Here is a 12,302-nt window from a genome sequence, read left to right as displayed (position 1 = left end):
ATACCGGGTGCTGTAGGCTTATACCATAGTCTTTCGAGACTGAAGGTTGCCAACCAACCAACCCACTGCCAATCCTGCCCTCCTCCTTGGACCTGATTTGCCCCCATTGCCACCCACCCACTGCCCCCATTTCCCTCTATCTCTTGTCTCTTCACAACAACCCTATGTGGTAGCAGCCTGAGCAGGGCTGGCCTTGGGAGTTGCAGGGCAAGACAGCAAAAAGAGGCTGTGCAGGATGATATTTTAACTCTATTTTAAGGAGACCATACCGGGATTGGATTGGATCTAAGCCCTCTCTTGCACAGGCTTTGAAAGCCCTCTCTTGCACATGACCCTCCACCCAACGAGGCTTTGCGACCTGTTGGGGTCCCAACCTACAGGTTGAAGAACATTGTTGTAGAGCCCCAGGACGCCAGCTGACTCTTAAGTAACCCCACTGAATTCAGCAGGTCTTCCTTCCTCCTAAACATGCTTAGGATGGCACCCTGAGAAACCTGATTCAAGTAATCTATGTGGCCTCACTTGTAAACCATCTCAGCCTGAGGCTGCCAGCTTTTTTTCTAGCTGGGCTCTTGTGCCTTAAGTAGGGGTATGACTTGCAGATATTCCTCACCACTGTATTTCCTTGATAAAAGCCCCAACCAGTCAATCAACATGAGGAATTTTGCCTTGCAATTGCTTTTCAGTGCAGGATAACAGTGCTTCCTGTTGAATTTCTGCCTATGTCATGGCACTTATCCAGGCACAGAGCTGCTGTGTGGGGAAATAAAGAAGGTAACCCAACTGGAGGAGGAATATGAAAACCACCTCAGTGCAGCAGCAAGAATGGCCTGTTGCTCTTCATTTGGGATTAGTGCAAATGATCCTCCTTGGGCCATCCTCTCTGTGCTTAAAAACCACTGCAAGTGAGCTGTACCTGCATTTTCTGTGGGTGTTGCAAACACTAGAAGAGCCCTGATGGATCAGGCCAAAGGGGGCCCGTCTAGCCCAACTTTCTGTATCTCACAGTGGTCCACCAGATGCCTCATGGAACACAAAAAGTCAACAAGATACCTGCATCCTGTTGCCACTCCCTTGCATCTGGCCTTCTGAGGTAGCCTACTTCTGAAACCAGGAGGTTGCACAGACCCATCATGGTTTGTAGCCAGTGATGGACTTATTTGCCAGAAATCTGTCCAATCTTCTTTTAAAGGCATCTAGACCAGATGACATCACCACATCCTGTGGCAAGGAGTTCCACAGACTTATTTACACAAGCAACTCCTAATTTTCTAGCAACTCCTCTTGACTACTGCCAGCCATGCTTGCCCTGCAGCATGGCATTAACACGGATTCCAGAATCTATTCAGGCTCCCCCAGAAATATTCGGGACTTTTCCCTAGGGATGGTATTATGCCAATGTTCTTATGGACAACCAGTACTCCATAATTTAATACTAACTAAACAAAAGAAATGGCATTTAGAAGCTGTGGGTTAGCTTACATTTTCACTTAATTTACTCTGATGAAAGGGGCATTCATGTGGCCAGTTTCACTTTTCAGCTTGGGCCTAAAGGAAAGGAACGGAAACCAAAAGCAATTCAGTTCCGTTTGGGAAAGAGATAACTGCATGTGATGTGGAAGGGTGGGGGATGACAGGATGAGAAGCTCAAGACATAAAAAACAAGTGGAGACTCAGGGGCCCAATCCTATTCAATTTTCCAGTGCCGGTGCAATTGTGCCAGTGGTGTGTGCGCTGCGTCTTGTGGTGGAGGGGCAGTCACTGGGGCCTTCTTAAAGTATGGGAATGCTTGTTCCCTTACCATAGGGCTGCATTGTGGCTGCACCAGAGCTGGAAAGCTGGATAGGATTGGGCCCTCAATCCCTGCCAGAATGTACTGCCAAAGATGGGCATGCAGGGTTCCTTTGTCCTTTCTCTTGTACTCCCTTAACTTAGTATCACACAGATTTCTTGTACACGTGTTTCAGAATGAGGTGGCATTTTTGAACCATTTTGAGGTGGGGGATGCCTTTCATGAGTGGAAAGCTATGTTTAAAACTCCCTGTCAGAACCAGCAAAGCAATGAGCTGGACTGAAACCTTGATCCCTGATGCACTAGTTTTCTCTTTGCAGTGAAAGTTTTAGGTGGAGAAGCAGTCAAAATAATTCTGTCTCCCAGGTTGTCTTTTGTACCATTTCAGTCTGTTGCTCATGTTGAATCAGCAATAGTCAAAGCCACATACTCCAGAAATTTTAGGAGATCCCCCAAGTGAGCCGGTGGGAGGGGAGGGGTGAGTTGCTGAGAAATTCTGAATCCTAGAAATTCTAAAGTTGAGCTGGTATTAATTTTTCTCAAACTGTGGGTTGGGACCCACTAGGTGACAAAGACTTGCTCCAACTAGGTGCCAAGGCGTCATCCAAATAAGGTCATTTTAAGATGTCTTCATCCACTGATCTAAGGGCTTTGTTACTATTGAGAAGTTGCTCTTTCAGATACTCAAGACCCAGCCTGTTGGGTGCTATGATAAGAAAATGTGAATTTGCTGAAATTTTCTCTTCCATGTAATTTGCAGTATTTTTAATTGTTACATAGAAAAGAGGTTCTATCTTCTTTAGGAGCTTAACACAAAGTAGGCAGAGACAGTACAGAGATAAAATACCTTTACCTCCAGGCTTCTAACCTAATCTTAAGGTACCACTTACAAGAGATTTCTTTGGATCTGCAGCTGTTAATCATATGTGCAGATCCTGCCCCACCTCCAGTATAATTAATGATGGCCAATGATAACATTATTCAGATGCTCTTTTCTGCTACGAATACACTGGTATTGAACAATCGGAATGGCCAGTCATGTTTTTGAGTCCTCTTCCAAAAGCACAGTTAAAGATGCCATTATTTTTCCTTTAAAGATAGCATAGATGTTATGCCTTTAACAGCTGCTCAACAGGAAAAAAGATCAACAGGTGAAGCTGTTCCCAGTATAGAAAAGGGAGAAGCTGCCCTGAATTGCTGATCCTGCCCCAGTAGGCATGTATGACCCACCCAAATGGTAATGAGGAGAAAGCCCCTTGAATTACCCAGGAGTGTCTTGTGGCATCTTATAAGTCTAAGGCCCAAATCCTAACCAGCATTCCTGCATTGACATAGCTGTACCAATGACGCACATGCAGTCAGGTGACAGTCATGGAGACCTCCTCAAGGTAAGGAAATGTTTGTTCCCTTACCTGGATGCTGGAAAGTTGGTTAGGAGTGTGCCCTAGAAGGAACTGTAGAATCAGCTTTTGTGGGATATAGCCCATGAATTAATCGGATGCATCAATAACGGTTCTCTTCAAATACTATGACTGCTCTTTTTATTATCCTGACTTCACCTTCTTTCTAGGAGCACGGCAAATGAGAGTTGCCATAAGGAATCCTGTAACTTTAAGAGCTACAGGAGAATTCTCCCACATGCAGCTTCTCCCATCTCTACAGCCCTCTGATGAGAAAAGCTACACTGGGTGGGGAGGGCATGCCTATCCTCTGAAACCCTTAAAGGTGCAAGACGCCTCTCTCCTGAGAGCCAGAGCTGGCGACCCTCAGGCTTGCTTGCCTTCTGTTTTGGGAATTCTCCCAGATTCCTGGTAAGGATGCACAGTACATGGATCGGCACTGAGACCCGGGAGCGGCTCCTGCATGGAGGAATCGCCCTCTCTCCTCGGTCCAGCTGCTGGGTCCGTGCGCCTCCCGGATGCCCAGCGAAGGCCAGCCAAGGCTCTTTTGTTCTGCAGCGGCCGGGCAGTGAGAGCTTTCCCACCGGACGTGCATCTCCTCCCCACCCACCGCCGGCCCATTGAAACCACCAGCTGCCGCAGATCACAATGCAAAACAGGTAATCGCTGCTACTGCTGCCTGCCTCATCTGCTGGGCTGGGTGGGTAGCATCGCCCCCCTCCTGTCCTCCCCACAGCCCTGGAGCAGAACTGGGGGTGGGATAGGGGAAGGCTTAACGCGTTGGGTTCTCATCTGGGGGCTCAGAGAGGAAGGGACCTGTGGCCCCAGTGCTCATTGTGTGGGATGGATGGATGGATGGTTGCCTTGCTACTGATCCACTCTTGTTTTGCCTTTATCATGGATGCAGCTGGGTCTTATTTTTAAAGATGTCACCAGTGTGTGCGCATCAATGTATGTATTTTAAAAGATAGTAGGTGTTCAACCTGCCTCACACATCCCCACCCCTTTCCTCCTTTCTTTCTATGAACCTGTCTGCCTTGTCTCTGAATCACAGGTGCTTGAGGGCTGGCTTGTGATAGTCCAAGCACTCAGCACATGCCCAGAAGTGCACGTGCTCCAGTATGACAACTAGACTCAAACACAGAATAGGGATATTCACACTCTTTCTTGAATTTGTCGCTAGCTTCTGGAAGATTCACTGTCCCAGTGCTGCCAAATCAGTTCAGATGAAGTCATGAAGCTGGTTATTCTGTTGTAGCTGTGACAAGGATTTTGGTCACATGAATTTAGCTGGAGGGTGTGTGTGCTTTCCCCTCTCCCTCCCTCCTCTTCACAGAATTAAAAACTTGTAGGACTGATAGACTGTCAAGCTGTAACGAATTTGGTGGTGGTCCCAGGATCTCTCTTCCTAATTCAAATTTGCTTGCTACGCTTGAAATTTATATTCTCATTTATTCTACCTTTCGGCATTTCCAGAAATGAATGCTGTTAGGATATTTGGAAAAAGGAATTCAGCTAAATTCATAGAGTGATTATGTTAGAACAAATCAACCAGGTTTAAGTTTATTAAAAAAAAAATTCACCACTGAATTTCAAAAGTAAAATATTCCCATTAACCTTCTTGAAATGTTGCCACCTTTTGAAATCTGTGCGAGATTTCCTTGCAGCTCCAATAGGTTCTGTTCTGTATTTTGACATGTCTCCATGAAACTGGAGTAGCAGTATCTGAAGGTGGTATTGGCAGAGGCTGGGACTTTATCAAGTAAAAATGTATTGGTCTTCCACTTGGTATTTTTCAGGGTGAGCTGAAACTGGGTTCCAGAACAGACTCAAATTTAAGCCCTATGCTTTAACCTTTGGTTGCTGTACCAAGAAATACCTGCTGTGTTTGTCCCTAGGTAGACGTTACCTACATCTAAGCAGTGCCTGGAAGTAATTCACAAGAGATAACAACATGAGTTTTTGCAGCTGACATCCACTGTACCTTAGGAATAGAAAGCGGCCCCCAAGGAACCCTGGGACTTACAATTTTCTGATTTAGGTCTTTTGTGTGTGTTTTAGAGCACATATTCAAATCCCCCTGATAAAGATAAGCTGTCCCTATTGTATTTGCAAAACTATGGCAAATATAGCAGAATTGTAGCCCAGCACACAATCCTTCAGAGCAAGGGTCTCCAAACCCTGGCCTGCAGGCCACATCTGGCCCTTGGAGCTAAAAATAGCTCAAAAGACACACTTCTGGGTGTCCAGTGATGGGTATATACCACATTCAGCCACTAGAGGTGCTGAATGTAATGCAATCTATTGGAAAGAAATTATCAAATTATATTGCATTATATTCAGTATCTCTAGTGGCGGAATGAGATATACAGATTGTGGAAGACCTGGAATATAAATACAGGATAATTAAAGTTAATGTATATGTTGAACTCATACAGTGCAGAAACCAAGTTATGATTTGCATCATAGGTTGCTTGATACTTTTTCACAATCCATTTCCCCCTTCTTCCTGTGCAAGTCAATTTCCCCTCTACTCTCCTCCTCCTTCCACCGCTACCCACTTATTGTATTCAATCAAACTCTCCGCACATTGGTTCTCAGTGTGTATGTTATTTATTTATTTTCCAGCCCTTGGCACAGTGTCAGGTATATGATGTGACCCTTGAGTCAAAAATTTTGGAGACCTCTGCTTCAGAGCATTGACACTAGTCAAGGTCAAGCACAATTGCTACCTCCTTCCTTCTTCCCCTCCAGCTGTGTGCCTTAGGGCGCAATCCAACCCCTTATGTCAGTACTTTCCAGCACTGGCATAGCGGTGCCAATGGGACGTGTGCTACATCCTGCAGTTGGGTGTCACATAAGGAGTTCTCCTCAAAGTCAGGGAATGTTTGTTCCCTTACCTCAGAGCTGCATTGCCCTTATGTCAATGCTGGAAAGTACTGACATAAGGGGTTAGGACTGCGCCCTTACTCTCACACATATGCTCATTCTTGTGCTTCTTTTTAATCAATCTGGAGTAACCACTAACTCCTGATTCCTTACACAGACTCTCTAATGCAATTTAAAATAAGACATTAAGCACACATTGAAAGCATGAGGAAAGCTGTATTCATTTTAACCAACCTGATTTTGAGTATGATGGAGTGGTTAAAGACAGTTAATCCATGTTATAAATATTATGTAGGAGTAGTATAGATACCTAACTCGTTTGGATTTGGTGTACAGTCACATACAAATGTGCACCCATGGAAATGCTGTTTGTACATTGCACACAGTGTTTCTTTCATGCATGCAATGAATGTTTGCATGTATGGTTATACTTACAGATACTTTACAGGCATGCACAGGACACATCTGCATCCACAAGGGAAGGCATTGTACATAGCAGTCTAACAGCCCAATCCTATCCACACTTCCCTGGGAGTAAACCCATTGACTATAATGGGACTTACTTCTGAGTAGACATGCATAGGATCGGGCTGTAAGTCCAGTTGGGACTGCCCTCATGCACACAGACATTGTGCATGAATGTGTACTTGCACCTGCAATTCCCTGTATTTTAAAATAACTCCATACTTAAAAGAGATTCAGGTGCATGCGCGTGTATATGCACATACACTCAAATTTATGGGGATTTTTAACCCAGTTTTAAGTACTATTAATTGCAGAAGAGGCTAAAGAATTGGTTCATTTGCTGATGTATAAAGCACCGCTTAAAGTCCACTATTATGCATGCTTACATGAAAGTGAGCCCCACTGAGTTCAGTGGGACTTACTGCCAAGGAAATGTTGCAGAGATTTGCATGCTTGGTCTGTGAGGTGCCTCAGTGCTTCTTACCACCATAAAGGCAGCTGGTTTTCTGGAATGAATACTTTAAAACGTGTTCTCGTGGTTTTAAAATGCAAAGATCATCATGTTTTGTGCTCTTGAGATGACAGAATGCTTTTCTGGGGTGGGGGTGCTTCCTGGTGGGCTTCTCTGTGGTTCTCACTGTTCTCCCGTCTTCGCAGCGATGCCTCTGTAGCTGAACACGCTCTTGTTCCTGGTGCCCAATGGAGCCATCTCACAGGTGGCATGTCGACAGGGGTGATGGGCATCCAGCGGAGCTGCAGGCAAAGGCTCGGGTGCTGGTGCCAGGAGGGAGTAGTTGGTCAAGAGCGGAAAACCATGGCAGCATCGGGCTTGAGAACCAGGTGATAGAAACCTGCCCCCCAGTTCCTTGGGCCCACTATATGCAGGCCCCACTCAGCAATGACATTCCCCAGAACCATTTTGCCATAGAGGAAAGGCCTTCCCACCCTGAGATCTACAGCATTGCCCTGTGGGGGCCAAAACTGCATTCCGCACTGACTAGACACAGAGGAGGGCGGTCCAATGCTCAGACCTCTCCTTCTGCCTCCAAGCATCATGGTCAGCCAGGAGAGGGCGATGCAACAGATGAGGGGTCCCTGGTGCTGATTGATGCCGAAGGGGTGCCCCACACAGTGTCACGACAGGAAGTGGAGCTGGCTGGGCAGGTGCAATCCTCAGAGCCTGAGCTACTGGCATCGGCTCCGCCCCCACGGCAGCTATATTTCTGTCCCATTTGCCTACGGACGTTCCTGTACCAATCGGACCTGGAGCGGCACAGCATCACCCACTCAGAGAGCAAGCCGTACGTGTGCCGTGAGTGCGGCAAAGCCTTCAAACGCTCCTCGCACCTTCAGCGGCACAAGCACATCCACACCGGTGAAAGGCCCTTCTGCTGCCCGGTCTGCCGCAAGGGCTTCCGGGAATCTGGCGAGCTCTTGCGCCACCAGCGGGTACACACGGGCGAGAAGCCCTACCAGTGCCAGATCTGCCGGTTGCGTTTCACCGAGCGCAATACTCTCCGCCGGCACGCCAAGCGAAAACATGCTCGCGAAACCTACTACCAGCGCTCTGTGGAGGAGGGAGGTGGCAGTTGGACTACAGCAGGGGACTGGGAATCGGAAGTGGTGGCAGGAAGCAGTGACTGGGGGACAGAAGAGCTTGGGAGTGGCTGGACCAATGAAACGGTGGAGGACTGGGTTGGGGATGGCAGCCAATGGGAGGACGCTGTTGAAGGTGGGACAGGAGACACTCCTGTATCCGTGTCGCAGCTACCAGAGACAGAACATATCAAGGACAAAGACAAACCTGGAATCCAACCCTCATAAATATGCAAATGTTGAGGGCACCAGGAATGAAGGAGGACTGGGAAATGAACTCTGCTCCGCAATTATCTACAGGGACTTAAATCTCTGTAACTGCGCCAAGACTTCTCGTGGAAGGGTATGGGACCCTTCCTACAACTACTCTAGAGTATTGAAGGCTTTGAAATATCAATAATTGGGTAACTGGGTGGGCATTGGCAAGGACTGGAGAATACTATTGGTGGATAGGGAATCGTGGCAGTCCACTTCCTTCCAACAACTGTATCGTGCTGTCCAGAGCTATTGAGGAATTGGAGGAACAGCATCATGAGTTAAAAATCTGCAAAGATAGAGCAAGGGAGATGGGGGATTGAGCTCTCTGACTTTCTTGTAGCTTCTCAGAAGAATGGGTGCTAAGAGAGGTGGGTCCTTCTCCCAGTTGTACCAAATGAAATGTTGATATGTTGTGGACCTCTGTAAGTCTATTGCTCATTTCCTTGCTGCTTTTTTGGTTTCCTTTTAAGATCAGCCTCCATGCAATTTGCAAATATTTCAATGAATTGACATATGCAAAAGAGCAATGGTGTTTTGTCCCTCTCCCCTCTTTTTCCAGGAAAAGTTATCTAAGAATCACAGGCACCCCAGCTAGTGCCTATGCTTAGAGTTTGACAGAAGGGGAGTGAAAACATCTGGGTATATGTGGAGTTGTATACTTTTTTCTTTCATGCTTCTTGGCAGGTATTGGGGTGGGGGGAGGCAAAACCTGAAAGAGCAGGTTGATCTCCAGTTTGGGACTATATGTCTGGGAGAAAGTGAAGGGCTGAAGGGAAAGACAACGGGGAAGACCATGTGTTCAGTATTCCCTTCATAACCATGCAGAATCTTTTCCTGTTTCTTCTCTGGAAATAAGGTGAGATTAGCACCTCAGTCCTAAACTTACAGATTTATAAGTAAATTCAATTAAAATCAGATTTGCTTTGAAATGTGTTGAGGTGTGAGGCTACCACCTGATCCAGAGCACAGCACCACACATGCTGTGAGATAATGTGCAAGGCAGGTGTGCCAAAACTACACTGACACCACAAACATTTAAACTGTCATGGTGTCTCCAAACTGTGGAATGGGGTTCGTGCTGAGTATTCTGTTAGAGGAGGCTAGTCCCTTCATAGAACTAAATTTTCCAGGGTTCCTAACAGTGGAGGAAGGAACCATGTCAGCTAATCTGGGTTATGTTTGTAGTACAAAAGTAGATACCATTGACTGAGGGCTTCTCAAGCTCTGTAACAGTGAGCCTTTCCAAATCCAGGAGGCAATTGTTCAGTCCCCACTACACCTCTATATCAGACCAACCGAGGAGTCCACTTTAAAGCCAAGCAAACTGAAAGAAGTAGACTCTGATTTCAGATTGTTTGGTTTTTGAAGTGAGCAAAAGAATCTAAAGGTAAAGAGCACAAAGCTTTGGAAAAGAACATGAAGCTTATTAGGGATGTCTACTGCTGACTAGCAAATATGGCAATTTTGATTCAAGGCCAAATCAAGATGTTTTGGGAAGCAAGCTAAGGAGGAACACGGCTCCCATTAATGCATCCTTAGGTTTGCCTGCGTCACGTGTAGAAATTAAGTGTCCTTCATGATGCAGGGAACTTATGAGGTACAGAGGATCCTGTGGATGGAAAGATCAATACTGTGGCCCTTGGAGCGGGAGACTGGTGTTATTCAAAGGCATGGCAAAAGGGAGGGTTGTAGAATTCCCTGTCCCTTTTAATAAATAAAATGCTTAGGGTTCTTGATATAAAGTGTTTAGACTCTCTAAGATGGGCAATTTTTTCAGAACTGAGAGGGTCAAACTGGAACATACTGTGAGCCAGAGTCCTATAAGTATTTGATGGATAATGAATACGATCCTCATGTACTGATTTGCCCTCTTTCTGCTGTGTAACTTGATACCAATTCAAATTTGCCTGGGGCAGGGTGGCACAACAGTCAATGACTTGTATACAAGGTCACACCCTTGTACTCTTGTGCATTATTCTGAAAGAGCAAATATTCCCTGGCTTCCTTTCTCACAATCATCAGTGCTGATTAGAGGCTTCATTGCATTCATCGAATTGGATATTCTATTTCCTTGCAGTTCCTCTCCTAATCAAGATCTTTTTTTTTTTTTACATAAACCACCAGCAGTGTGAGTGTGGAAGTGGCTTGAAATTGAATTCATGTGCAGCAGTCCCTGATACGGATCTGTTATTGCCAAATGGTTTTCTCCACAGCCCTGCAAAATATGGTGCCCTTGCCAGTAGCTTGCAACAACACAGAGAAAACAAAGTGGCAGATTTAGATATGCAGGGTGAGCCTCTGCTCATAACATGAAGTGTCTATCACATGAGTTCTGCTTCAGATGGATGCCCTCTCACTTTTGTCTGAAACGGTCTTCTCATAGAAGACTTCATGAATGTTCTCATGGTGTTTGTGAGGTGGTAACCCTCATTCACTGTACCTGTTCCCAATAGAGCACACAAGCAAGAGCATGGATTTCTCCACCTTTCCAAATAGCAGAGGATGCATTGGTGTAGGCCAGGCAGACTGTGTGGGGGAAAGAGCTGTGTGAGCATAAAACAACTCCATTTTTGGCAGGTAGTGCTTCTCATACCTTTCACTAAGTTGTCAAACAGGGAGTGCAGGGCGGGTGTGATTTTTGCTTCTGTAGAGAAGACAATAGCTTTGCATGTCTGGAAGTGTGCCCTTGTCCAACAGACTGACCAGTTGAAATTGGCAATGTGGCACATGCAAAGAAGTCTCCCATCTTTGCTCGATAAATCATGAAGACTTGATCATGCCTTTTTTGTGCGCTCTTTTAAGGGAAAGACAAGATTCTAAGGATTCTGTTTATGTCAGCTGTATCTACATAGTGCTGAGCTCTCAAGGCTGTTTCCTCTGTAGACAGCACAGCAGAAAAAGGGGGAAGAGTGGGCAAATGCCCCTTTGAAAAATTATTCTCCCTTCCTCTTGGAGCACTACAGTCAGCGCTGATGGACTGCTGGTGAATAAGCAAGCTCACTTTTTACATTCCCCCCTCCAAGAGCTAGCTCATACAAGACAGACCGTGCCTCTTTCAAGCCCATCCCTCCAGCCAATCTTTTCCCTTGTGCAGGGATTTTCAACCTTTTTCATCTCAAGGCACACTGACAAGGTGCTAAAATTGTCAAGGCACGCCACTGATTTTTCTGACCATTGACAAGGCACACCGTGATGCTGGTAGGGGGCTCAAATCCCCCAATTGCCCTACTAATAAATAACCCTCCCAAACTCCCACACCTGTGGACCATCCGCATACAACGGCACAGTAGTTGACAATTGCTACCCTAGTGCCACCATGGGTGAAAACATTGTGCTTGAATCCTGACTAGCATCGTCAATCCTGGTGCCCTGTTTCACTGATCCATGTTGTCCACACTGGAGCATTTCTGTTCGACTGCCTCCCTTCCCATCAAAAGAGCTCTCTCCTTCCCTCCATAAATTGCATGCAAGTGGGAGGAATGGAACTGCCCTTTTGCCTTGAACTACCTCCAGGGCTCTCTTGTATGCCCAGGCCTCCAAGTTATCTTTGTTGCCATGGAGACCACCTTGAGTGCACAGTTTGGTTGTTACAAGCAGAATCTTTGTTAAAGACTCCAAGGCCTTGGCTCTCCTGATGGCTGCAGATGGATTAAATGAAAAAAAAGAGATTGCATCTCTTTTTTTTTTTTTTCATTCCAGCCACTGGGATGTGAACCTCTGGAAAGAAATTGAAGCTATGTTGAAGCTATGTTCTGGGATTAGTTCAGTGCAATACTCCTTTAAGCAGGGATGTGCGGTGGGTGGGGAGGCAGGTGAGGCAGAGCCTCCCCACCGAAGTCCGCCGCCATGTGAGGCGCGCAAGCACTCACAACCCACAAGCAGAGCGTGTGGGTTGTGAGTGC

General features: G+C 46.2%; 1 protein-coding gene across 1 annotated transcript; it reads left to right on the top strand.

The window, feature by feature from the left end:
* Positions 1-3,762: 3,762 nt before the first annotated feature.
* On the top strand, positions 3,763-8,921 carry LOC136654285 (zinc finger protein 524-like). The gene is made up of 2 exons (XM_066631237.1): positions 3,763-3,851; positions 7,204-8,921. Exon 2 carries the CDS (start codon positions 7,246-7,248, stop codon positions 8,368-8,370), a length of 1,125 nt encoding a protein of 374 aa, XP_066487334.1. The 5' UTR covers positions 3,763-3,851; positions 7,204-7,245; the 3' UTR covers positions 8,371-8,921.
* Positions 8,922-12,302: the final 3,381 nt, after the last annotated feature.

Source organism: Tiliqua scincoides, chromosome 5, assembly GCF_035046505.1.
Source record: "Tiliqua scincoides isolate rTilSci1 chromosome 5, rTilSci1.hap2, whole genome shotgun sequence".
NCBI lineage: Eukaryota > Metazoa > Chordata > Lepidosauria > Squamata > Scincidae > Tiliqua > Tiliqua scincoides.
The sequence above is the reverse complement of the archived record's forward strand: the minus strand, read 5'-3'. Positions and strand labels throughout refer to the sequence as shown.

Excerpts from the sequence above, each read along its gene's own strand:
- LOC136654285 (XM_066631237.1), top strand. The coding sequence starts at position 7,246 with ATGGAGCCATCTCACAGGTGGCATGTCGACAGGGGTGATGGGCATCCA.